The 27,883-nt window shown below is 44.8% G+C and overlaps 1 protein-coding gene across 1 annotated transcript; it reads right to left on the bottom strand.

The window, feature by feature from the left end:
• Positions 1–28: 28 nt before the first annotated feature.
• On the bottom strand, positions 29–5,037 carry LOC125554905 (uncharacterized). Its single transcript, XM_048718285.2, has 9 exons — positions 4,983–5,037; positions 3,994–4,094; positions 3,252–3,346; positions 2,940–3,173; positions 2,665–2,835; positions 2,288–2,417; positions 750–974; positions 513–631; positions 29–339 (listed from the first exon to the last, which is right to left on the bottom strand). The coding sequence occupies exons 1-9, from the start codon at positions 4,983–4,985 to the stop codon at positions 251–253; spliced, it is 1,167 nt and encodes a 388-aa protein (XP_048574242.2). The 5' UTR covers positions 4,986–5,037; the 3' UTR covers positions 29–250.
• Positions 5,038–27,883: the final 22,846 nt, after the last annotated feature.

The raw sequence follows: 27,883 nt of genomic DNA, 5'->3' as shown, positions 1-27,883 counted from the left end.
ATGAAGATAATTCATTGATGTAATCCAAGAAGAAAAGGAAAGCTCACCCAGCTTAAAAAGATAACAACAATTAAATTCTAAGAACATGCAGGCCTACTGGGCAACAAGGACAAATGCAGCGAACATGAGAGATCCTACGAGGATTCTAGACAACAGAAAAGAGAGGAGAGCAATAGAGCTATCCAAACCCAACTAAATCTTTCGTAGGCACCATAATTTGCACTTGGCTCGTACCTTCTACTACAAGAGGTCATGTAGCAACTGAACCTAACCGTGCATGATTGCTCTTTGACTTTGGCTTCACAAAAACTCCCCATAAGTAACTCTTTCCGTCTATCCCTGTTACCATGGTATGAAATTAGCACACCACTAAAAAAAATCAGTCACTGCATTTGATTTTTGCACGCAGGCATATAAGCAAAACAAAGTAGATGACTTCGTCAAATAAAAAGAACATATATGGGTGGTCCTATTTTTCGTAGAAAACCAAAATATAGAGTAAGAGCACTAACCCTGACAATCAGGTGGAAGCACTTCAGAGGAATAGATCAACAACATCATGTCATCGATATATGCGTGCATGACAAAACCGCAGTGCGTATCCACAAGACAAGGATGCTTCTTGTTCCAACTTCAAATACACAGAAGGAGTGAAGGAACATTGATTATATGAATGCATGCCATAAACAAGGTAAAAAATGCAGTCACACATAAACACATTTATTGTGCTGAGACAATCATAAACCTACCGGTCAACTTCAGCAGGGAAAAATAACAAGGCAATGTCTTCATAAACTGGAGAGATTTTCTCAAACGTCTTTGGCCAGTAATTCTTTCGAGGTGATATCTTCAATTGCATATTACTAGGCATCTTCTTGGCGATATTACAAACTCTGGGTGATACTACAGATGGGTGGTATGCTTTAAATTCACCAAGATTGAATTTTTCTCCATCAGAGAGAAGAAAGCACCCCCTAAAAAGCGACGGAATGTCAGAGCATAACAAGGTTATCACTGATTACATCTCAGATATACCAAAATAAATAAATTTAAATTGTGATACTAGAAAATGGACAGCACTAGACAACTGAAATACATGTTGATCATAAGAGACCAGTAGCATTCATTCTTATGAAGCTGAAATTTGAAAACCCAATGTTACGAGTAGCATATTAAGATGTATACTCTCAGTTTAGTAATCAACTTGGCATGGTCGCATAGTAATAGAGTAAGGAGTTCACAAGGACATAATTTATGCAATCATGTGGCCAGGCTTAGATGGATATGCTTGCATAAATGAGGTGTTATGTGACTTAATCTCTTCTACAACAATAAAGAAGGGATAGCGAGTGGATATATTGCACTAACAACACTATTAGTGTGTCAAGTACACAAGCATCCTGAATCCTAAAATGTCAATTTCTCATAAAATGAATAGATCCAATTGGCTCATATATGATTCTGTCAAATTAAGAATTATTTACTTATGAAATAGGACAAATCTTGTAGCTTTTGTTAATCTTACTTCGCAGGAAAGAATAACCAGATCCATTTGGGCTATTTTTTCGAGCAACCGTCCGGAGCTCTGGCTAATGCCAAGAAAGTATTTGTTTGTTCACTTAGCCTCAAAACATAAAATTAAAATGTAATTTACATCCTATTTTTTCTTTCCTTTCATAAGGTGAATGTTTATTCATCTATGGTTCGATTGAATTTAATTCTGAAATTGATTTAGGACATTTTTGTGTTGGAACCTAGGAAATCATGCCCTATTTTATTTTACCTACCAGGAACAATCAGAATAAAAGACATAATGATTGAGGTTATCTAGCCTGCAAAGCAAGTTTTCCAACACCTACCCAGTTTTCCAAATATCAATCGTTGCTAAGCAAGCTAATATACCATAGCCTAGAATCCAATACATCCACACAATTCCATTCATGTGCTTCAGAAGTTATAGTTGTACTTGGGATTTTTCTAGGAGATCAACTAATTTCTGGTCAATCAAAACTAAAGGTGTGGATAAACTAGGCCTACCCATGGAGACGCAGATCCAGTATAATTATGAAGTGACTTCATTATCATGAGATCATTGGTGCAATAATAAATGAAAATCAAAGCTGCAAGTTCTGTGTTTTTCCATACTAAACTTTTTAATATCTCTAGATTTCTATGTTGTCATATTTGTTTCATTAAGCAACCATGGTTGATCATTGCAAGTTGAAATAATCCATACTTGTCGAGATAAAAATTATAAACTAATTAAGGGAGCAAAATAATTACTCACGTCCAACATATTGCTTCTGGTGGAGGGCGTCTTGCATACTCTGCATTTGAGTTGATGATCACTGGCATGTCTATATTGTTGTTCAGACTCTTTGTTCCAGATCCACATCCAATGCCAGCATCTGTGGGCACTTTACAAATGGAATATAATCTGTTAGCACTTCAAAAATGGACTGTAATAACCATTGGATTAGTCCTCTTAAATTCTGAAATCCAATCTGATGTCAGACCAATACATATATTTCGTGTAAATCAAGAATAACAATATATGGATGCTAGGTTTTGAATGCTTGCCAATAATAATCATTCTACTTTGACACAAAATATTTATTTTATTGAGAAGTGTAATATTAAATATTAAGCTATTACAAATTATACCTGAAACACTGAATGCCATTTTTCCAATAGGCTGATCGCCTACCCAGGAGTTGCATTTTCTTTTATCTGCAACACTGGCTACCTTCTCTTCTTTAGGCCGATCTTGAAGCTGATGGTCATAGTTTTTAACTTTTCCTTTTCTTTTGTATGTAATCATAGGAATTGTTGCACCTGTTTTTTCAACGTGATGTCTTCATGGACTATAATATTTGGTGGAAACAACAACTATCTGTTCTAAACAAGGAAAAAATATGGTTCTAGATGCGTGGAAATACCTGACTGTACTTTCTGTCTCTTGTTCATATCCTCAACTCTTATCTGGTTTTGGCTTGCAATAGCGCATCGTTTCAAGGCAAATGATTGATTTTCACTCCTATTAGGAGATACAGACTTCATCTTTCGTGGAGTGCGTTTATGTCGCACAACAAGCCTTGACCAATTATGAGTAGTTGGCATACTTAATAGTGCCACCTCTTGAAAGGGAATGGTTTTCACTTCATAATTTTCACCTACACCAAGATTAGGGAGGAGATGAGCTTAGTAATAGGATGAAACAAGTGTTGATGTTTGTAAAATGTTCTTTTTACCTTCAATAGGTTTTGTGTCCCCATTATCCCTTTTTTGACATTCATCGCAGCACCATTCATTTATCATTTCAAGTTCCACCACAACCAAGCAGTAACTATAGAAGGAAAAAATAAAAGGGGGAAACCTTTGAGAGAGGTAAATAAAAGTTCCCCGTTCAATGAATTTCGCCTCACAACTGTAAAAGATAATTCACTTCAACACATTTTTCTCAGAGCAAAAGAAATATATATACTAAATCTTGGACCATCTAGGAATGCTTTGAGTTTTAGGGGCTGTTTGGTTATAGGTATAGCATTGCCAGAATTTGCGACACATTTTTTTGCCAAGCCACCAAAGGTTAGTTCAACAAAATGAGAGCGACAAGTTGGTAAACCTAAGAGAATCTTGCCACATTTTTTGAGTATTTGATGTGGGGCCCAAGTGTGACAAAAAGCATCTTACCTATGGTGAGTCTTGAACCAAACACCCTCCTAAGATGGTCAAACTTGCCTAACCTTAGGTGTGGCAATCTAAGGCAACCTTATTAACAAACCAAACAAGCCATAAATTAATAGTTTTGGCTCTTTGTGTTGGGTTTTTATTGCCAAATTCATCCAAGTATCATATAGAAAATACAATATATTTCTCTTATCCCCTCTAGGCATTCATACATAGAAACTAAACAACAGGATTAAAAGCAACACAATTTTTGAGTACCTACCATAGAGGTGGAAGCTAAACAGGGTTAAGAAAAAGGAATACCGATGTCGATAGCCATTGCACTGGGTGCAGTTTACCAAAAGCTCTTGGTACGCTCCACTGCCACATTCCTCACACACTATTGTTGGGCATGCCTGGTCCTGCTGCAAGGTAAGAAAAACTATTATCATGCAGGAAGTCAGAGCCATAACCGCACAAATCTTGCAAGAACTACAACATGAAGCAACCTCCTGGCCTAAATCGGGTTGAGATAAACAGTTGCAGACAACTAACAAACCACGCCTGAAATCAAACCCTACCATCGCGCGACCTCCCCTGCAGCGGTGTTGCGGAGACCATGTGCAAAGCACCTCTTGTGCATACCCGCTTTTATCTAGTGACATGTGTCCGTCCATTACATCCGACGGAATCGTGTTGTCGCATGTTTCTGGCTTCCTTGATCCAAAATTCTAGGAACAATCTGATGCAGCGCTCGTGTCGTTCCCCGACTTCCGGTGAGCCACGCTAGTGGCAGGCCTCGGTTATAGCAGAGCTAGGACGGACAATTGCGATATGAGCCGATGGGAACCGGCAGCGTAGGATAGAGGTATTCCGTCGGATGCATCAGAGGAACACATGTCGCCAGATCAAAGAGGGTACACACAGGACGCTCTTTGCACACCAACTCCATGAATTTTTTAACTTGATAATAATAGACATTTCTTTTTTCTCTCCTCCCGACAGCCTTCCCTTCTCTCCCTGCCCCCATTCTCCAACCTAGTGCCGCCATGAGGAGCCTGTGTCGCGCGCCGTCGGGATGTCGCGTCAAGCTAGTCGCCTCGCCTCCTCGACCTTCGCCTTCCCCTTCCTCTGCCTTTTTCACTCGCCGCACGAGGGCTTCTCTATCGCCCTCAATCGATCTCAGCGAGGGAGACAAGAATATGCAACCCGTAGGGAGGGGGTGCGATGCTCAACCATGTCCACCAGGTGATCGCAGGAGGGGTGGGGGAGGGCTACACGAGAGAGAAGAAACACGCAATTAGGTTCCTTACCATTTGCGCTAGCGGCTGCGCCAAGATACTATAAATTATGTGTATGGGAGACGGCGGCGAGGTCGTAGACAAGGAGGGAAGGAGACAAAGGAGGCTATATATATGGCAAGAAAGGAGTAGGGGGTGCAAGCATTTAGGGTTGTGTAGGCCTTCCCCTGAGAGGGGAAGGGCGGCCACCCCGGGGCCCAAATTGGACGTGGGGCTCAGGCATATAGGCTTGTCAATGCTAGGCCTGCACATTTGTAATCTAGCACTGAAAAACTATAGTGCTTTTCCTGGATGGGCCATACCCAAGCAACGGACTAATGGCAGGGGATGAGTTGGTCCTGGTGTAACTGGGCTATAGCCCCAGGTGTCAACTAGAGGGCTATATATCCATCAGAAATTTCCATGAGATCACTAATTAATGAGAGCAAATAATAAGGGGCACCCCTTGCGGGAGCCCCGCAAGGGTCGTTTTTGGTGGGCTCAAAGCGGGCCACTTGGCGCGCTCTCGGCTGCTGCCACATGTCACATGCTGGGCGTTCCTTTGATTTTTTAATTATTTACACGTTTTCATGTTTTAGATGGTATATTCGGTTTTTTGGCTTATCGATATTTGCCCAGTTTTCACTAGGTTTTTTGGGGGGGGGGGAATGTTTTTTGCTTGAAAAAAATGCCTTTTCGCTTTCTTCTGCAAGAGAGACATATTTGCTTCTCATGGAGGTAAAGATTTTCTTGCACGAGATGCGCAGTTGTGCCTCTCGGAAAGTGAGAATACACCTTTTTTCTTTCTTTCGCTAGAGGAACGGATTGGCTTCTCATGGAAGCGCATATTTGCTTCCGTGTTGTGCCTCTCGGAAAGGGAGAAAAAGGCGTTCTTTTCTCTGTGAGAGGCGCGGATTTGCTTCTCATGAGTGACAGGTTTGCTTCCGCGAGACGCACAGTTATGCCTCTCAGAAAGGGAAAAAGTGGAAAAACAGTGTTTTTGGCTCGGTTTTGCCCTTCCGGTTTTCCCGGTATTTTGAAAAAAAAATGTTTGTCGAAGCCTATTAACAAATGATCTAGTTTCAAAGATCTCAACGTTGTAACCCACAAGTATATGGAATCGCAATCATTTTCGAGGGTAGAGTATTCAACCCAAACTTATAGATTCGACACAAGGGAAGCCAATGAAAGGGCTTAATCATAAGCGGGAAGCTTGTTCAAGTAAGAACAACACCCAAGCACCGGTCCACCCACATATCAAATTATCAAAGTAGAGAACCCGAATCAAACAAACATGATGAAAGTGACTAGATGAAATTCTCGTGTGTCCTCAGGATCGCTTAGTTTATTATAAGAGACCGTTCCGGCCTGTCATTTGCTACAAAAAGGATTGGGCTACCTTACTGCACCTTTGTTACTATTTCTACTTGTCATTTGTTACAAATTATCTTGCTATCAAACTACTTGTTACCAATAATTTCAGTGCTTGCAGAAAACACCTTGTTGAAAACCGCTTGTCTTTTCCTTTTGCTCCTCATTGGGTTCGACACTCATACTTATTGAAAGGACTATGATTGATCCCCTATACGTGTGGGTCATCAGTATTTCTCACACAAAATTCTAAGAACAAAAGTGTTTATCAATGATACATCCATTTTGCATCATGTTTTCTTACTATTGTTTATGATATTTTTATCCATAATAATGCTTTTTGGAGTAATTCTAATGTCTTTTCTCTCATAATATGCAAGGTATACACTAAGAGGGAGAATTCTGGCAGCTGAAAATCTGGACCTAGAAAATCTACATCAGGCCACCTATTCTGCACAACTCCAAACAGGCTGAAACTTTACGGAGATTTTTTATCAAATATATGAGGAATATTGGAGCAAATAACTACCAGAGGGGGCCACCAGGTGGGCACTGTTGGGGAACACAGTAATTTCAAAAAAATTCCTATGCACACGTAAGATCCATCTAGGTGATGCATAGCAACGAGAGGGGAGAGTGTTGTCTACGTACCCTCGTAGACCGAAAGTGGAAGCATTATGACAACGCGGTTGATGTAGTCGTACGTCTTCACGATCCAACCGATTCTAGCACCGAACATATGTCACCTCCGTGATCTGCACACGTTCAACTCGGTGACTTCCCACGAACTGTAGATCCAGCTGAGGTCGATGGAGAGTTTCGTCAGCACGACGGCGTGATGATGGTGATGATGAAGTTACCGACGCAGGGCTTCGCCTAAGCACTACAACGATATGACCGAGGTGGAAATCTGTGGAGGGGGCATCGCACACGGCTAAACAATCAACTTGTGTGTCTATGGAGAGCCCCCTCCCCCGTATACAAAGGACTGGAGGAGGGGGAGGGCCGGCCCTCTATGGCGCACCCAAGGGGGCACTACTAGGAAAATGCTTATACACAGTAGCATAGTAGTAGCGCTGGAAAAGAGTAAATGCTGCTGCTACTTAGTAGTAGCGCTGTTAATCTACAAGCGCTGCTACTATGGGCATAGCAGTAGCGCTGGAAATGGAAAACACGCTACTACTAAAACTGACAGACCGTTCCAGGTATGCGAGGGATACTAGTAGCGCTCATGGGAAAAAACGCTACTACTATTGATCTTAGCAACATCGCTTTTTCCCTTACCAGCGCTACTGATATATTCAGTCCCCTCCTAATAAGACCAAAGTTTAGTCCCACCTTGCTCTGCGAACAGAATTTTTACCACCTTAAATATGGTGCTTCTCAAACCATCACAACCACTTGGTCTTCATTGAACTCTATGTGTAGGATCTGTGGCCGCAATAGGAATCTTCGCCGGTTCTTAAACCGGAGAAGATTCCTATTGACAATTTAGATTCTACACAAAAAGATCATTGATGACCAATGTATTTTTGAAATTGTTTACATGCTTAGCGTTAGCAGTACCACTTTTATACAGAGAGAGCTACTGCTATTGATTTTAGCAGTAGCGCTTTTCTTCAGAAAGCGCTAATGCTACAGATTTTAGCAGTAGCGCTTTTTACAGACAAGCGCTATCACTAAGGGCCCTTATCCAAATTAACTAGCCTGCGTGTCCTCTCACTCTCCCCCTCACACTCTCTGTCGCCTCCGTCGCATCCGTCTCCCTCGCCGCCGTCGTCGTCCTCCTCCTCCACCCCAAGGTCGATCCATCCCTCCTCCTCCCTCTCCGGCGCCGGAGGCCCCCTCCTACTCCTCCTCCTGCTTTCTCCTCCTCCTCCCTCCTCTCTCCTCCTCCCCCTCCTGCTCTCTCCTCCTCCTTCCCCTCCTCCTGGCCTCCTCCCACACCTCCTCCTCCCCCTTTTTGTAAATAGGTTTTAGTTTTTTTTAAATGTAGGTTTTTGTTTTTAGTAAATGTAGGTTTCTAGTATATTTTGTTTTTAGAAAATTTGAATAAGTAATTTGAAAAGAATAAGTAAATGTAGGTCTTTTGAATAGAATAGGAAATTTTTAGAAATTTTGAATAAGTAAATTTGAATAGATAAAATATGAAATTGAAAAAATAAGTAAATGTAGGTCTTTTGAATAGAATAGGAAATTTTTAGAAAATTTGAATAAGTAAATTTGAATAGAATAATTTAATGTAGCTTATGGAATTTCACTAAGTCCTAAGATGATGATAATAATGTTTCTGTTTATATTTTGTTTTTGCAGAAATCAAGGAGCCCCTGCATCATCCCCGCCGTCGTCCCCGTCACCGACCCCCTCCGACCTCGATCGAGGTGAGAGCAGCCACCCCATGTTTTTAATTTAATTTAGGTATTTTAGGTGTTTAATCTTAGAATAATGTAGTATGAACCCTAGTTATGATCGAATCATGTTCAAAATGTAGGTTTTTAATTAGGTGTAGTTAATAGAATTTAGGTGTCACATTTGTTGTTATTTTTTTAGTTAAAGCAATTATTCCCGCATCGACGTCGACGATGCCTATCCCGCATCCTTGTCGTCGACTCGGCGGAGGAGGCCTGGGCTTGGTGAGGAGCCATGTTCGGGACTAGGCTCCGCCGGGTTGGTACTGGGAGGTGCTACCTTCCGGGGGGCGCAGCTTGGTGAGGAGCCAAACCGTCATTGACCCGAACCTTCTTTGGTGGCGGTCGCATGGGCCAGTGACGGTGCGGAGGCTTGAGGACCCCGCGGAGGTGGTACGTCACCGTGTCAGCGAGAAGGACGAGCACATCCGTCGCTACATGGTTGCATTGGAGGGCAGGTTCTCCAATACTTGAGAGGTTCTTCAGGGATCTCACTGGAGCTATGATCATGTGATGGTTCCTTCTCTTTGGGTGTCCACCGCCCGCGCCGATACCCGTCGTTTGCTATGGTTTTAGCTATATTAGTGATGTTATATGTATGATACTATTCGAGATCTATTAGTGATAATATTCAACGATGTACAGACGAAAGAGATGATTTAGTTTTGCTTATTGAATGAATGCTAATTTTAATACTAATTTATTTTACGATTTAGATATGTGCTTGCCCATATGATGTAGATATAAACACGTATATCTTGTGTTGCTCAAATAGGATATGTGCTTGCCCAAGTGGCCGGCCATGTTTGTAGGTTACACCTCCTATAGTGGCCTATGTTTTGCCGGAGTATTGATTAATTTCCGTTTCGGCAAATTTCAAGCGCTCGATATGTCCTTTTTAGCAAAGGTCATGCCGGATTTTTCCGTGAATTCTGACATGACTTGTGCTAGAATATGTAGAAAATATCGAGTGGCCTGGATTTTCTCGAAAAATAATTAAACGACATTTCGGGTTGACTTTAAGTCTGTCGAGGCTCCATCTCCGAAGGTCGAAAAATCAGTGAGGGAGTGTATCCACCATATATGAGAGAGGACGAAGAAGCCCGACTGTTGTCGTGGGGGTCGTTTTTCCTTCTTCTCCTTGTGCTAGACCTTTGTTATGCACTAGGGGAAGAAGGAATAACGACCATCACCGACGGTCAAAAAATCTATGAGGGAGTGTATCCACCATATATGAGAGAGGACGAAGAATCCCGACTGTTGTCATGGGGGTCGTTTCTCCTTCTTTTCCTTGTGCTAGACCTTTGTTATGCACCAGGGGAAGGTGGAGTAATGACCATCATCGACGGTCGTAAATGTCAGAGAGGAATCAGCGAGGGAGAGTCTCCACCATATAGACTCCGCAGACCGATAGTCAACCCGTGATGAATAATAATGACCTAATTTAATTTTTATAGTACATATATTGAATTGTACAAGTTTAATCTTTGAATTATGAACGTAGGAAATGTCGTCATCGGACAATGAAAGTCTCCCGGGGGAGTGCAGCTGGTGCAACGACGACCGAGGTCTGTGCGACAGGCCCCACCTGGACGAAGATCGACGCTTCAGCATTAAGCTCCAGGAGACCTTCGATGTTGAAACGGTACGCAACGACGAAAAGTGTTTTTTCGTAATTAAGCATGACTTCAACTATTTCAACGTGTAATTTTCATCTTTTACAATTTGAGTAGCTTATCCCATGCCATGCAAGATGCTATGTCTTGGAGAGGATGGGTTTTGAAGACCATGAAAATTTCTAAACAAAGAAAATTCACCTAAGGACCCATCATGATGTGGATTTTGAAGTAAATCTGTATAATTCTGAGAGCGTAACCCATTTTGGTTGCATAAATTGGGAAGCACTTTGCAAGATGTATGGTTTTTATGAGGGTATGCTTGTCACCATGGATCTGGTGATCCGGACATCGACCAAGACAATATGGACATTTGGGTCCTTGTTGATACGCTTCCAATTCTACCACTATGTGAGTTTCTCAAACATAGTTATTAACTAATTTATATTGTTCATTTAAAAATAGTTGACAACTTATTTCCATTGACAGCTTATTTTCATTATTCAAACAATGTGCGGAACATGGTAGACAGAACCTACTACACCGATGGCTCTGAGTTAACTTATCAGGAGAAAAATCATCTGGTCGCATTTTATACTGATCTTGAGAATTACAATATCTATTATAAAACTCCTCCACATTATGGTCAATACGTGCCACTAGTGCATGTGTTGAACTACGGTAACATCCATGGAGATTCCATGGTAAGATTTTTTAGTATTATGACATCCGTGCATCTTTTGCATAAATTCTTTTAAAACTTAACTACATTGCTAACCACGAAGTTATTACTATGTTTTTTAACAGAAAACCCTGAATGATTGTGTGCCTCATCTGATGTATCAGAATGGTCGCCTTGATGTTTTGAATATACGGCCAGGTCATCATACGAATCTCACCTGTCCATATTGGATTTCTAAAAGAAGTGGAGACATGAAAAATCAAAGAATGGAAAAAATGTATGGACAGTCATAAGGAGGTACTTGGAAGCAACATTGTGCGAAAGGCAAGAACTGAAGACAAGATAATCTCCATTCTCCATAATGGAGAGTCAGGGCCTATCTTGTTTTATGCTATTTTACCTAAGAGAAGGTAGTAGGTCCTAGTTAATAATACACATGATCATGTGCTAAGAACAACTAAGTAGGATTGGTTAGATGACTATGATGATGATGTGGTATCAAGTAGAAGTTGTATGATCGATGATGATGAGTATGACTTGTTATTATGATACCAATGATGAGTTATTTATTATTATGATCGATGATGCATGATGCTAATTTGTTATATGAGCATGATTACTTATTATATATAACAGTGGGTGAAATGAACCTGGATTATATTCAAGTGAAGCCAACATGTGGTGCACATCGAAAGTACTACTAATCCAAACTAGATCAAGTTTGGGTTAGAGTAGTACTTTCGACATGCACCACATGTTGCCTCCACTTGAATCTACTCCATGTTCATTTCACCCACTGTTATATATAATAAGTAATCATGCTCATAAAATCATATGATGAAAGTACTGTATATAAAACCACACAATGAAAATAAGCCGTATTTTAAAAAATACAGGAAAAATTTAGCAGCAACGCTTTTTAGAACAAGCGCTCCTGCTACTTACAAGTAGCAGTAGCGCTGTCCAAAGGAAAGCGCTACTGCTAACTAGGTATAGTAGTAGTGCTCCCTCTCTAGCGCTACTGCTACTAGTTAGCTGTAACACCTTAGTGGTAGCGCTGGACCCAGCGCTACTGCTATGCATATTTCAAGCTCTACTACTAGGGTTTTCCCTAGTAGTGGGGGAGACCTATTCTCGGTGGGAGTAGGATTTCCCCTTTCCCTTGTTGGAGTAGGAGAGAAGGAAGGGGGAGAGAGAGGGAAGGAAGGGGGGGGGCGCTCCCTCCACCCAATTTGGATTGGGCTAGGGGGCGCGCCCTCCACCTTGGCCTTTCCCTCCTCTCTTCCACTAAGGCCCATATACTCCCCGGGGGGTTCCGGTAACCCCCCGGTACTCCGGTAAATGCCCGAACTCATCCGGAACCATTCCGATGTCCAAACATAGCGTTCCAATATATCGATCTTTATGTCTCGACCATTTAGAGACTCCTCGTCATGTCCGTGATCATATCCAGGACTCCGAACTACCTTCGGTACATCAAAACACATAAACTCATAATACCGATCGTCATCGAACGTTAAGCGTGCAGACCCTACGGGTTCAAGAACTATGTAGACATGACCGAGACTCATCTCCGGTCAATAACCAATAGCGGAACCTGGATGCTCATATTGGTTCCTACATATTCTACAAAGATCTTTATTGGTCAATGATAACCCACAAGTATAGGGGATCGCAACAGTTTTCGAGGGTAAAGTATTTAACCCAAATTTATTGATTCGACACAAGGGGAGCCAAAGAATACTCTCAAGTATTAGCAGCTGAGTTGTCAATTCAACCACAACTGGAAACTTAATATCTACAACAAAGTATTTAGTAGCAAAGTAATATGATAGTAGTGGTAATGGTAGCAAAAGGTAACAATAGTAAAAGTAATGTTTTTGGAATTTTGTAGTGATGATAGAAAATAGCAACGGGAAAGTAAATAAGCGAAGAACAATATATGGAAACCTCGTAGGCAATGGATCAGTGATGGAGAATTATGCCGAATGCGGTTCATCATGTAACAGTCATAACCTAGGGTGACACAGAACTAGCTCCAGTTCATTGATATAATGTAGGCATGTATTCCGAACATAGTCATACGTGCTTATGGAAAAGAACTTGCATGACATCTTTTGTCCTACCCTCCCGTGGTAGGGGGGTCCTTACGGAAACTAAGGGATATTAAGGCCTCCTTTTAATAGAGAACCGGAACAAAGCATTAACACATAGTGAATACATGAACTCCTCAAACTACGGTCATCACCGGTAAGTATCCCGATTATTGTCACTTCGGGGTTAATGGACCATAACACATAATAGGTGACTATAGACTTGCAAGATAGGATCAAGAACACTCATATATTGATGAAAACATAATAGGTTCAGATCTGAAATCATGGCACTCGGGCCCTAGTGACAAGCATTAAGTATAGCAAAGTCATAGCAACATCAATCTCAGAACATAATGGACACTAGGGATCAAACCCTAACAAAACTAACTCGATTACATAATAGATCCCATCCAACCCATCACCGTCCAGCAAGCCTACGATGGAATTACTCACGTACGGCGGTGAGCATCATGAAATTGGTGATGGAGGATGGTTGATGATGATGATGGCGACGGATTCCCCTCTCCGGAGCCCCGAACGGACTCCAGATCAGCCTCCCGAGAGGTTTTAGGGCTTGGCGGCGGCTCCGTATCGTAAAACGTGATGATTTCTTCTCTCTGATTTTTCTCTCCCGAAAACACAATATATGGAGTTGGAGTTGGAGTCGGAGAGGAAACAGGGGGCCCACAAGGTAGGGGGCGCGCCCCCACCCTCGTGGAGAGGTGGTGGGCCCCCTGGCCTTCATCTTTTGCAGGTATTTTTCATATTTTCTTAAAAGTGGCTCCGTGAAGTTTCAGGTCATTCCGAGAATGTTTGTTTCTGCACATAAATAACACCATGGTAATTCTGCTGAAAACAACGTCAGTCCGGGTTAGTTCCATTCAAATCATGCAAGTTAGAGTCCAAAACAAGGGCAAAAGTGTTTGGAAAAGTAGATACGACGGAGACGTATCAACTCCCCCAAGCTTAAACCTGTAACGCCCTCGATGCGGCTATAGCTCACACGTGTCGAGGCACGACTTAGAGACATAATCGCATTGAAAGCAATGTCGCAAGTCAGGCAATCATTACAACATCCCATGTAATATATAATAAAAGGGGGAGAAACATAGTTGGCTTACACTCGCCACGTCACATCAAAGTACATAATAACATCCATCATACAAACACTCATGGCCCGACTACGGCGCCAAAATAGAAGAAAACCCAACATGCGACAAGGCCCTGAATCGAACCCCAACTTGGCACCACTACTGATCATCGGGAAAGGAAACATAATATCGCTGAGAGTCCTCATCAAACTCCCACTTGAGCTCGTAATCGTCACCTGGAGCGGAATCACCTAGACCTGCATCTGGAGTTATAGTATCTGTGAGCCACAGGGACTCAGCAATCTCGCACCCTCGCGATCAAGACTATTTAAGCATATAGGAATGGGTAAGGCAAATATAAGTGGAGCTGCAGCAAGCGACTAGCATATATATGGTGGCTACCTTATACGCAAAAGAGAGTGAGAAGAGGAGGCAAAGCACGAGCGAGAATCTAGAGGAACAACATGCGCAAGTATAACTCCAACACCGTGTCCACTTCCCGGACTCCGCCGAGAAGAAGCCATCACGGTAACACACTCAGTTGATTCATTTTAATTAATTAAGATTTAAGTTATCTACAACCGGACATTAACAAATTCCCATCTGCCCATAACCGCGGGCACGGCTTTCGAAAGTTCAATCCCTGCAGGGGGGTCCCAACTTAGCCCATGACAAGCTCTCACGGTCAACGAAGGAATAGACCTCCTCCCAAGACGTTCCGATCAGACTCGGTATCTCGGTAACTCAAGACACTTCGACAGGTTAAAACAAGACCAGCAACACCGCCCGAATGTGCCGACAAATCCCGATAGGAGCTGCACATATCTCTTTCTCAGGGCACACTCAGATTGTCTAAACTTCCGATAGGCCAGCCCAGAGTTGCCCCTGGTAGCCACTGGCGGCTGACGGTTTGGACCAACACTCAGAGGAGCACTGGCCCGGGGGGGTTAAAATAAGATGACCCTTGAGTCTGCAGAACCCAAGGGAAAGAAAAGGCTGGTGGCAAATGGTAAAACCAAGGTTGGACATTGCTGGAAAAGCTTTAATCAAGGCGAAATATCAAGGGGTTCCCATTATAACCCAACCGCGTAAGGAACGCAAAATCCGGGAACATAACACCGATATGACGGAAACTAGGGCGGCAAGAGTGGAATGAAACACTAGGCGAGAGGCCGAGCCTTCCACCCTTAACCAAGTATATAGATGCATTAAGATAACATAGCAATATAATGATATCCCAACAAGTAAATAAAAGATGTTCCAACAAGGAACGGCCTCCAATCTTCACCTGCAACTAGCAACGCTATAAGAGGGGCTGAGCAAAGCGGTAACATAGCCAATCAACGGTTTGCTAGGACAAGGTGGGTTAGAGTTTCAACATGGCAATTGGGAGGCTGACAAGAAAAAGGTAGGCATCGTAGCATTGGCATAGCAAGAGCGAGCAAACTAGCATAGCAAAGATAGTAGTGATTTCGAGGGTATGATCATCTTGCCTGCACAGTTGTCAGAGTTGACTGGATCCTCGAAAGCAACTCAACGGGCTCCTCGTTAGCAAACTCGTCTCCCGGCTCTACCCAAACAAGACAAACAAGCAACAAGGATACAATCAACCACGTGCAAGACCAAGCAATATGATGAAATGATGACATGCTATGCGGGATGCGATGCGGGATGCAAAAATGCAAGATATGACAGGAAATGCATGAACCTGCCTCAACTTGGAATTCCAAGGGTGTCACTGGAAAGATGAGATGAAATCGCTTGAAAACGATATAAAGATCATTGGAATCGGAGTTACGGTTTGAAAATGGCAAGCGTTTCAAAAATGACACCGGTCTGCGATTTACAGCAAGTAGGCATCTAAATGCAATGCAATGAACTTGCTAAAGCCACCAAACATGACAATAAAATACATGGCAGGGATGCACACAAGATTCTTAAAAAAATACTAGCACTGAGCCACGGCCAATTCATCCATTATGAGGTTCAAACAAGCATGGCAAAAACGCAAATGCAAAACAGATTCCAGACTTAGTGAAATTAACACTTGTCTGAAATTTCAGATCACGAAGCCCTCTTCGGAGCAGCAAAACAATATGATACATGACCTGATTAAGACAAGTAAGAACATGGCATGGAGCTACTCAGCAAGCTTAACAAAAGATCCAAAGTGACCTGGGGCCAAAAGGGATCACAAAATATATAAACGAGCACACGAACATAGCTAAGACATAATCAGTTTTCAGACTTTGTGAAAACTGAGACATGCTGAAATATAACTCACGAAGGCATGTAAACGAGCTCGATGCACTCACCACGGTGCAAGTCATGGCAAGGCAGGCATACATCCATAAAGAAGGCACAAAATGCTAGCTAGACATGGCAAGAACAATGGCATAGCATGCATGGATCAACTACAACAACGCCGGCAAAATCGCAAACGAGTTGACGATCTGTCCATATTCACCACGAAGCAAAAGTAGAGCTCGATTGACTCAAGCTATGGTGCTCCATAATTGCAAGTAAAAACATGGATGGATAGAGCATAACATGATTAACGAAACTCCTTAACTGATCATCCTCAAAAGAGGCACGTATCACTAGGAAACAAGCTGAACATATGGCATCATGAACTAAATAATCCCAGACTTAGTGAAAACAACTAAGTCTCTGAAAACAGATTTCCCGGGTGCCTCTCTTTGCAAGCTTGCACAAGTCACCACACACATCCTAAAAATGCATGGGTTGCACCTCTGGAAAGAAGACAAAATGCTTAACAAAACATATGAAGGACTCACAGGCATAGCATGCACACAATGATTATGGCAAAAATGACAAAAGTCTAAGATGAACTAGCAGATCTGACAATTAACTCACGAAGCCTCCTTCTAACAGCATTTTGGCCATCAAGATGAGCTCAAATGAAAATGATTCAATGGAATGAAATGATGTACTCGTCGAGGCGAACATTTTGATATGCTATATGCCCAAAACGGAGCTACGGATGCGGAGATACGGCCGGTCAAAGTATGCATAAAAGTTTAGGGGGAGAGGGAAAAAGTCACCCGTTAGGGTTTTTTGGATCTGGATCTGACGCGGTACTGTTCACGACACTGTTCACCGGCGCGGACTTCGAGGTCTTTGGCGATGGCGTGGTGACCGGAGATGGAGGGGAGAGGCCGGGGCCGGTGGGGACGAGGCGAGGCCGGTCGCCGGCGGGGCCTTGCGGCGGCCGGGGCGACGAGGCGGCGGCCTGCGGCGGCGCGACGGAGTGGCGGCGACGGCCGGAGGCAGGGGCGGCGCGGGGAGCGCGGCGGGGTTCCGGCGAGGCGGCGGCCGCCGGCGAGAGGAGGCGGGCGGCGCTGCAGGGGCGCGGGCGCGGCCCGGATGGAGCGAGGAGGGGGCCCGCGGTGGGCCTGGGCGGGTCGGCGCGGTGGCGGCGATGCGGTCCCGCCCCGGGGACAGGTGGCGGGCGCTGACTGGGCGCGAAGGGCGGCAGACAATGTCCGGCCGTCCGGATTTTTGTCCGGCGGTCGGAGGAGGAGAGGGGCTAGGGTTTCGTCCGTGATTCGAATGGGGGGGGAGATATATATAGGCATAAGTGGAGCTAGGAGAGTCCAAATGAGGTGCGGTTTGCGGCCACGCGATCGTGATCAAACTCTCTAGGAGATGGAGCAGAGTTTGGTGGGTTTTGGGCCAAATTAGAGGGGTTTTGGGCTGCAACACACACGAGGCCTTTTCGGCCCCTCGGTTAACCGTTGGAGTATCAAACGAAGTCCAAATGATACGAAACTTGACAGGCGGTCTACCGGTAGTAACCCAAGGCCGCTTGGCAAGTCTCGGTCCAATCCGGAAATGTTTAATCCCCACACACGAAAGAAAGCTAGAAATGACCACCGGAGGAGAACGAAGCGCCAAAATGCAAAACGGACAACGGGGAAAAAGCTCGGATGCATGAGATGAACACGTATGCAAATGCCATGCACATGATGACATGATATGAGATGCATGAAAACGAAAACAACACACGGAGACAAAGACCCGAACCCGAGAAATAAATATAACTTAACGCCGGAAACGGCAAGAGTTGGAGTACAAATTGGGAAAGTTACATCCGGGGTGTTACAACACTCCACCACTATGAAAAGATCTCGTCCCGAGATCTAGGACTGAAAGAACTCCGGGTACTCAGAACGGAGGTGATCCTCGCGTTCCCAGGTAGCTTCACGGTCGGAATGGTGTGACCACTTGACTTTGGGAAATTTGATTGACTTGTTGCGAGTCTTGCGTCCAGTCTCTTCAAGAATAGCAACTGGGTGCTCACGATAAGAGAGATCTTCTTGGAGCTCAATATCCTCGAAGTTGACGGTGCGGTCAGGAGTCTTGAAGCACTTTCGAAGCTGAGAGACTTGGAACACGTCATGAACATTTACAAAGTTTGAAGGAAGCTCGAGTTGATAGGCGAGGTCGCCTCTCTTGCTGACAATCTTGAAAGGTCCCACGTATCTAGGGGCAAGCTTCCCTTTGATACCGAAGCGACGAGTACCTTTCATAGGAGAGACACGGAGGTAAACATGATCTCCGATCTCGAAAGCCAAATCATGGTGCTTACTATCATAGTATCTCTTCTGGCGGGATTGGGCTGCTTTGAGGTTATCACGAATGACTTTGCACATTTCTTTTGCTTCTGTGATTAAGTCATTACCCAGCAGCTGACCTTCACCGGTTTCAGACCAGTTGAGAGGGGTACGGCACTTCCTGCCATACAGAATTTCAAATGGGGCCTTGCCCGAACTTGCTTGAAAACTGTTGTTATAGGAGAATTCAGCATAAGGAAGACAATCCTCCCATTTCATGCCGAAGAAGATCACACAAGCCCTGAGCATATCTTCAAGAATCTGGTTGACACGCTCGACTTGACCGCTTGTTTGAGGATGGAAAGCAGTGCTGAAGCGGATGTTGGTGCCCATGGCCTTCTGAAAAGAATCCCAAAACTTCGAGGTAAAGATGCTGCCATGGTCTGAAGATATCACTTGAGGAATACCGTGCAGAGAGACAATACGAGAGGTATAGAGTTCCGCCAATTGAGCTGCAGTGATCGACTCTTTGATAGGCAGAAAGTGAGCCACTTTGGTGAGTTTATCGATGACAACAAATATAGCATCATTGCCACGCTTGGACTTTGGAAACCCAGTCATGAAGTCCATTTCAATGTGGTCAAACTTCCATTCTGGAATGGCAAGAGGTTGGAGGAGACCTGCTGGCCTTTGATGTTCTACCTTCACTCTTCTGCAGACATCACATTCATTCACGAATTGAGCGATTTCGCGCTTCATTCGAGTCCACCAATAAGCTTGCTTGAGGTCCTGATACATCTTCGTGCTCCCAGGGTGGATGGAGAGGAGAGAATTGTGAGCTTCGTTCATGATCACTTTACGAAGTTCACCTTTGGGCACAACAATACGATCCTCGAAGAAGAGAGTGTCCTTGTCATCAAGGCGGTAGCACTTGTACTTGGACTAACTCTTGGCAATCCCAATCTTCACCTTTTTCACCATAGCATCAAGAAGCTGGGCTTGGCGAATCTGGTCTTCTAGGGTAGGAGAGACTTGAAGGTTGGCGAGGAAACCTTGAGGAACAACTTGCAGATTAAGTTTGCGGAAAGCTTCACAAAGCTCGGGTTGATAAGGCTTGAGAATCAGACTGTTGCAGTAGGCCTTTCTGCTCAAAGCGTCAGCAATCACATTGGCCTTGCCTGGAGTGTACTCAATACTCGGATTGTACTCTTGAATCATTTCGACCCATCGAGTTTGCCTTAGGTTGAGATTAGGTTGAGTGAAGATGTACTTGAGACTCTTGTGATCAGTGAAAATGTCCACTTTTCTTCCCAATAGAAGATGTCTCCAAGTCAAAAGAGCATGCACAACTGCCGCCAACTCGAGATCATGAGTGGGGTAGTTCTTCTCATTAGGCTTCAACTGGCGAGATGTATAAGCAACAACTTTCTTCTCTTGCATCAATACTGCGCCAAGACCTTGGAGAGAGGCATCACAAAAGACCTCGTACGGCTTGGATTCATCAGGCGGAGTCAGAACTGGAGCAGTGATCAATTTCTCTTTCAAAGTGTTGAAAGCAATATCACACTCCGGAGACCAAACGTACTTAACGTGCTTCTGAAGAAGATTTGAGAGAGGCTTCGCGATCTTAGAAAAGTTTTCAATGAATCTTCGGCAATAGCTTGCGAGACCGAGAAAACTGCGGAGTTGCTTCACATTCTGAGGAGGTTCCCAATTCACAATTGCGGACACCTTCTCGGGATTCACGGAAATGCCCTTGGCAGAGATGATATGACCAAGATAAAGAACCTCATCGAGCCAAAATTCACACTTGGAGAACTTGGCGTAGAACTGATGTTCTCTGAGCTTATCGAGAACCAAACGCAAGTGCTTGGCATGATCTTCCTTGTTCTTCGAGAAAACCAGAATGTCATCGAGATAGACCAACGAAGTCATTGGTGTAGGCGTTGAAGATGAAGTTCATCACGCGAGAGAACGTCGGAGGAGCGTTGGCAAGGCCAAAAGACATGACAGTGTATTCATATGAACCGAAGCTTGTTCTGAATGCTGTCTTGGGAATATCTTCTTCACGAATGCGAATCTGGTGATAACCCATACGGAGATCAAGCTTGGAGAATACTTGGGCACCTTTGAGTTGTTCGAACAGCTCATTGATGTTGGGAAGTGGGTATTTGTTCTTGATGGTCTTCTTGTTCACTGGACGGTAATCAACACAAAGTCTGTCCGTTCCGTCCTTCTTCTTCACAAAAAGAACACCACAACCCCACGGAGAAGTACTAGGCTGGATGAGACCCATTCTTTCTTGCTCATCGAGTTGCTTCTTCAGCTCCTTCAACTCTTCAGGCCCGAGCTTGTAAGGACGTTTGCACACAGGTTCTGTGCCAGGCTCAAGTTCAATAACGAATTCAACTGGCCGGTGCGGAGGCATTCCTGGGAGCTCTTCTGGAAAGACGTCTTGATATTCACAAACGACTGGAATTTGAGAGATGGCATCCAATTCACCCTTCTCATTGAGAGAAAACATACGGATAGTATTATCCCGAGCGGCAAAGACAATTACATCCTCAGACGAATGAGTCAATTGAATCTGCCTGGCTGCACAATCAAGTTGAGCCTTGTGCTTAGAAAGCCAATCCATCCCGAGAATAAGATCAATATCCGAGTTACCAAGGATCATTGGGGAAGCCAGAAACTTGAAATCACCCATCATGATAGAAATATCCGGAACTTCATAGTTAGCAAGCAAGCATCTACCCGGAGAGACGACTGCTAATGGCTTATGCATAACTTGAGAAACCCGCCCATACTTAGATGCAAAAGGTCTGGAAATGAAGCAATGCGATGCACCCATGTCAAAAAGAACTTTTGCAGGAACATCGTTAATAGGAAGGTTACCCATAATCACATCTGACGAGTCCTCTGCCTGCGCTGCATTCACCATATTGACTTTGGCGTACTTGGGGTTATGCTTGACCACTGCTGTACTTGCCGATCTGACAGGAGGAGGAGGAGGAAGACACCTCTGGTTGAAACACTTGTTGGCATAGTGACCCTTCTGTTGGCACTTGTTGCATGTGACCTCTGAAAGCGGACGGTGATATGGAGCACTCGATCTTGGAGGTTGAGACGAAGTCTTGTTCTGAAAGCCAGGGTTGGGTGGGTGGGAAGAACCACTGCCACCTTTGCTCTTCTACTGATACGGCTGACGGAACGGAGGAGGAGGAAGCCAAAACTTCTGCTGCTTGGCCACTTGAGTAGAGGAAGAAGGAGTAACATCTCTGACTCGCTTCCTGGAAGCATCACACCTCAACTGAGCAGCCTCTTGCTTCAGTGCCATGTTGTAGAACTCATCGTATATCAAGGGCTCGAAGAGAACAAGAGCGAGCTGAATATCTTCTCTGAGACCACCCCTGAACTGATATATCATGCTCTTCTCATCAGGCACGTCCTGCTTGGCAAAGTGGGCAAGCTTCTGGAACAATTTGTTGTAGTCATAGACAGACAAAGAACCTTGCCTCAGATTGCGGAATTCCTCACGCTTGCTTTCGACCACGCTCTGCGGAATATGATGAGCTTGGAAATCTCGACGGAAATCATCCCAAGTGATAACACGTCCACCTCTGGAATCCTTATACTGCTGGAACCATTCTACAGCTTGATCTTTGAGTTTGAAGGAAGCAAACTTCACAAAGTCCTGAGGCCTGACGTTGCTGCACTCGAAATGCTTACACAGATCCACAAGCCAATCGTCAGCATCGGTTGCCTCAACACAATTGCTGAAAGTCTTTGGCCCGTTAGCAAGGAACTGGTTGAGTGTAGCAAAGTGACTCTGATTGCTGCCTTGATTCCCTTGATTGCCTTGATTGCGCTCTTGGAGAATTTGCATGATCAGCTGAGTGTTTGCATTTGTTGCGGCCATCACAGCTTGCCATGCCTCTGGAGGAGGTGGAGGCGGTGGCGGATCTTGATTCTGGTTCTGACTGGTGCTCTTAGCGGGAACCATCCTGAAGAGGTTGACCACCATTAGCACATAGACAGATAAATATTGAAGCTGAATCCAACGAAATGAAAATTGCAACATATAGTCTTCACATCCGAACAAAATGAACGAATGCATTCCTCTTCAAATGGTCACATATCCATAAATTGAGAAGCCACGTAGAATTAAGGTAAAGAAATAAATCAACAAGGTACGATCAAGAACGAATAATCGGTAAGAAATCCCAATCTCAAACCAATATCCGTGGAAGAAGAACTAGAGCTACTAGAATTCCCACCTATGAAACTCCCGAACTTTTCCGGTTATGCAATCAGGTGTTGGGGATACAGGGGAAGCATAATATCTCACCCAAATTAGCAAATCCTACATCCAGCTGTATCCATCCTTCAACACATAACCAAGAAACCTTCGGAAACCATCTACCTCAACCTTCGAAAAGCATCCGTTATACAAGTAATGGCGATACTCCCGAACTCCCGCCCCAGTACTGGGTGGCGTCGAGGTTATCTCACCAACGAACTGCATAAAAGAGATTTTCGATGTCGGCAAACATATCTCAAGTATTCCAGAATTGCAACGATAAAATTATGATGACAACACCTCAGAGCTCAACTCCCCGGGACACTTCCACTAAACCCCTGAAAGGAGGCACCAAGACAGTATTCTCATCATAAGCCATCGGAACAAATCCAAGACACTCGCGTGATCCTAAATTTTTTTTAGTGAAATTTGAGAAGAGAAGAGTCCAAACTCTATGTCAGGATGCCTTACCAGAGCGATGAGGAGACTGGGAAGTAAAAGAATTCCTAAGCTCTCCGATATATAATTCCTAAGGACTCAAAACATTTTTCTAGACACAACTCGGCTGTTAAGACGATCAAGCAATGGGGCTCCTAAGGTCGGGGAAGGCTCTGATTACCAACTTGTAACGCCCTCGATGCGGCTATAGCTCACACGTGTCGAGGCATGACTTAGAGACATAACCGCATTGAAAGCAATGTCGCAAGTCAGGCAATCATTACAACATCCCATGTAATATATAATAAAAGGGGGAGAAACATAGTTGGCTTACACTCGCCACGTCACATCAAAGTACATAATAACATCCATCATACAAACACTCATGGCCCGACTACGGCGCCAAAATAGAAGAAAACCCAACATGCGACAAGGCCCTGAATCGAACCCCAACTAGGCACCACTACTGATCATCGGGAAAGGAAACATAATATCGCTGAGAGTCCTCATCGAACTCCCACTTGAGCTCGTAATCGTCACCTGGAGCGGAATCACCTAGACCTGCATCTGGAGTTATAGTATCTGTGAGCCACAGGGACTCAGCAATCTCTCACCCTCGCGATCAAGACTATTTAAGCATATAGGAATGGGTAAGGCAAATATAAGTGGAGCTGCAGCAAGCGACTAGCATATATATGGTGGCTACCTTATACGCAAAAGAGAGTGAGAAGAGGAGGCAAAGCACGAGCGAGAATCTAGAGGAACAACATGCGCAAGTATAACTCCAACACCGTGTCCACTTCCTGGACTCCGCCGATAAGAAGCCATCACGGTAACACACTCAGTTGATTCATTTTAATTAATTAAGATTTAAGTTATCTACAACCGGACATTAACAAATTCCCATCTGCCCATAACCGCGGGCACGGCTTTCGAAAGTTCAATCCCTGCAGGGGGGTCCCAACTTAGCCCATGACAAGCTCTCACGGTCAACGAAGGAATAGACCTCCTCCCAAGACGTTCCGATCAGACTCGGTATCTCGGTAACTCAAGACACTTCGACAGGTTAAAACAAGACCAGCAACACCGCCCGAATGTGCCGACAAATCCCGATAGGAGCTGCACATATCTCTTTCTCAGGGCACACTCAGATTGTCTAAACTTCCGATAGGCCAGCCCAGAGTTGCCCCTGGTAGCCACTGGCGGCTGACGGTTTGGACCAACACTCAGAGGAGCACTGGCCCGGGGGGGGGTTAAAATAAGATGACCCTTGAGTCTGCAGAACCCAAGGGAAAGAAAAGGCTGGTGGCAAATGGTAAAACCAAGGTTGGACATTGCTGGAAAAGCTTTAATCAAGGCGAAATATCAAGGGGTTCCCATTATAACCCAACCGCGTAAGGAACGCAAAATCCGGGAACATAACACCGATATGACGGAAACTAGGGCGGCAAGAGTGGAACGAAACACTAGGCGAGAGGCCGAGCCTTCCACCCTTAACCAAGTATATAGATGCATTAAGATAACATAGCAATATAATGATATCCCAACAAGTAAATAAAAGATGTTCCAACAAGGAACGGCCTCCAATCTTCACCTGCAACTAGCAACGCTATAAGAGGGGCTGAGCAAAGCGGTAACATAGCCAATCAACGGTTTGCTAGGACAAGGTGGGTTAGAGTTTCAACATGGCAATTGGGAGGCTGACAAGCAAAAGGTAGGCATCGTAGCATTGGCATAGCAAGAGCGAGCAAACTAGCATAGCAAAGATAGTAGTGATTTCGAGGGTATGATCATCTTGCCTGCACAGTTGTCAGAGTTGACTGGATCCTCGAAAGCAACTCAACGGGCTCCTCGTTAGCAAACTCGTCTCCCGGCTCTACCCAAACAAGACAAACAAGCAACAAGGATACAATCAACCACGTGCAAGACCAAGCAATATGATGAAATGATGACATGCTATGCGGGATGCGATGCGGGATGCAAAAATGCAAGATATGACAGGAAATGCATGAACCGGCCTCAACTTGGAATTCCAAGGGTGTCACTGGAAAGATGAGATGAAATCGCTTGAAAACGATATAAAGATCATTGGAATCGGAGTTACGGTTTGAAAATGGCAAGCGTTTCAAAAATGACACCGGTCTGCGATTTACAGCAAGTAGGCATCTAAATGCAATGCAATGAACTTGCTAAAGCCACCAAACATGACAATAAAATACATGGCAGGGATGCACACAAGATTCTTAACAAAAGACTAGCACTGAGCCACGGCCAATTCATCCATTATGAGGTTCAAACAAGCATGGCAAAAACGCAAATGCAAAACAGATTCCAGACTTAGTGAAATTAACACTTGTCTGAAATTTCAGATCACGAAGCCCTCTTCGGAGCAGCAAAACAATATGATACATGACCTGATTAAGACAAGTAAGAACATGGCATGGAGCTACTCAGCAAGCTTAACAAAAGATCCAAAGTGACCTGGGGCCAAAAGGGATCACAAAATATATAAACGAGCACACGAACATAGCTAAGACACAATCAGTTTTCAGACTTTGTGAAAACTGAGACATGCTGAAATATAACTCACGAAGGCATGTAAACGAGCTCGATGCACTCACCACGGTGCAAGTCATGGCAAGGCAGGCATACATCCATAAAGAAGGCACAAAATGCTAGCTAGACATGGCAAGAACAATGGCATAGCATGCATGGATCAACTACAACAACGCCGGCAAAATCGCAAACGAGTTGACGATCTGTCCATATTCACCACGAAGCAAAAGTAGAGCTCGATTGACTCAAGCTATGGTGCTCCATAATTGCAAGTAAAAACATGGATGGATAGAGCATAACATGATTAACGAAACTCCTTAACTGATCATCCTCAAAAGAGGCACGTATCACTAGGAAACAAGCTGAACATATGGCATCATGAACTAAATAATCCCAGACTTAGTGAAAACAACTAAGTCTCTGAAAACAGATTTCCCGGGTGCCTCTCTTTGCAAGCTTGCACAAGTCACCACACACATCCTAAAAATGCATGGGTTGCACCTCTGGAAAGAAGACAAAATGCTTAACAAAACATATGAAGGACTCACAGGCATAGCATGCACACAATGATTATGGCAAAAATGACAAAAGTCTAAGATGAACTAGCAGATCTGACAATTAACTCACGAAGCCTCCTTCTAACAGCATTTTGGCCATCAAGATGAGCTCAAATGAAAATGATTCAATGGAATGAAATGATGTACTCGTCGAGGCGAACATTTTGATATGCTATATGCCCAAAACGGAGCTACGGATGCGGAGATACGGCCGGTCAAAGTATGCATAAAAGTTTAGGGGGAGAGGGAAAAAGTCACCCGTTAGGGTTTTTTGGATCTGGATCTGACGCGGTACTGTTCACGACACTGTTCACCGGCGCGGACTTCGAGGTCTTTGGCGATGGCGTGGTGACCGGAGATGGAGGGGAGAGGCCGGGGCCGGTGGGGACGAGGCGAGGCCGGTCGCCGGCGGGGCCTTGCGGCGGCCGGGGCGACGAGGCGGCGGCCTGCGGCGGCGCGACGGAGTGGCGGCGACGGCCGGAGGCAGGGGCGGCGCGGGGAGCGCGGCGGGGTTCCGGCGAGGCGGCGGCCGCCGGCGAGAGGAGGCGGGCGGCGCTGCAGGGGCGCGGGCGCGGCCCGGATGGAGCGAGGAGGGGGCCCGCGGTGGGCCTGGGCGGGTCGGCGCGGTGGCGGCGATGCGGTCCCGCCCCGGGGACAGGTGGCGGGCGCTGACTGGGCGCGAAGGGCGGCAGACAATGTCCGGCCGTCCGGATTTTTGTCCGGCGGTCGGAGGAGGAGAGGGGCTAGGGTTTCGTCCGTGATTCGAATGGGGGGGGGAGATATATATAGGCATAAGTGGAGCTAGGAGAGTCCAAATGAGGTGCGGTTTGCGGCCACGCGATCGTGATCAAACTCTCTAGGAGATGGAGCAGAGTTTGGTGGGTTTTGGGCCAAATTAGAGGGGTTTTGGGCTGCAACACACACGAGGCCTTTTCGGCCCCTCGGTTAACCGTTGGAGTATCAAACGAAGTCCAAATGATACGAAACTTGACAGGCGGTCTACCGGTAGTAACCCAAGGCCGCTTGGCAAGTCTCGGTCCAATCCGGAAATGTTTAATCCCCACACACGAAAGAAAGCTAGAAATGACCACCGGAGGAGAACGAAGCGCCAAAATGCAAAACGGACAACGGGGAAAAAGCTCGGATGCATGAGATGAACACGTATGCAAATGCCATGCAGATGATGACATGATATGAGATGCATGAAAACGAAAACAACACACGGAGACAAAGACCCGAACC

The sequence above is a fragment of the Triticum urartu genome, chromosome 4A, assembly GCF_056163025.1.
Source record: "Triticum urartu cultivar PI428250 chromosome 4A, HENAU_Tu73, whole genome shotgun sequence".
NCBI lineage: Eukaryota > Viridiplantae > Streptophyta > Magnoliopsida > Poales > Poaceae > Triticum > Triticum urartu.
This window is presented reverse-complemented; position numbering and strand designations above follow the sequence as displayed.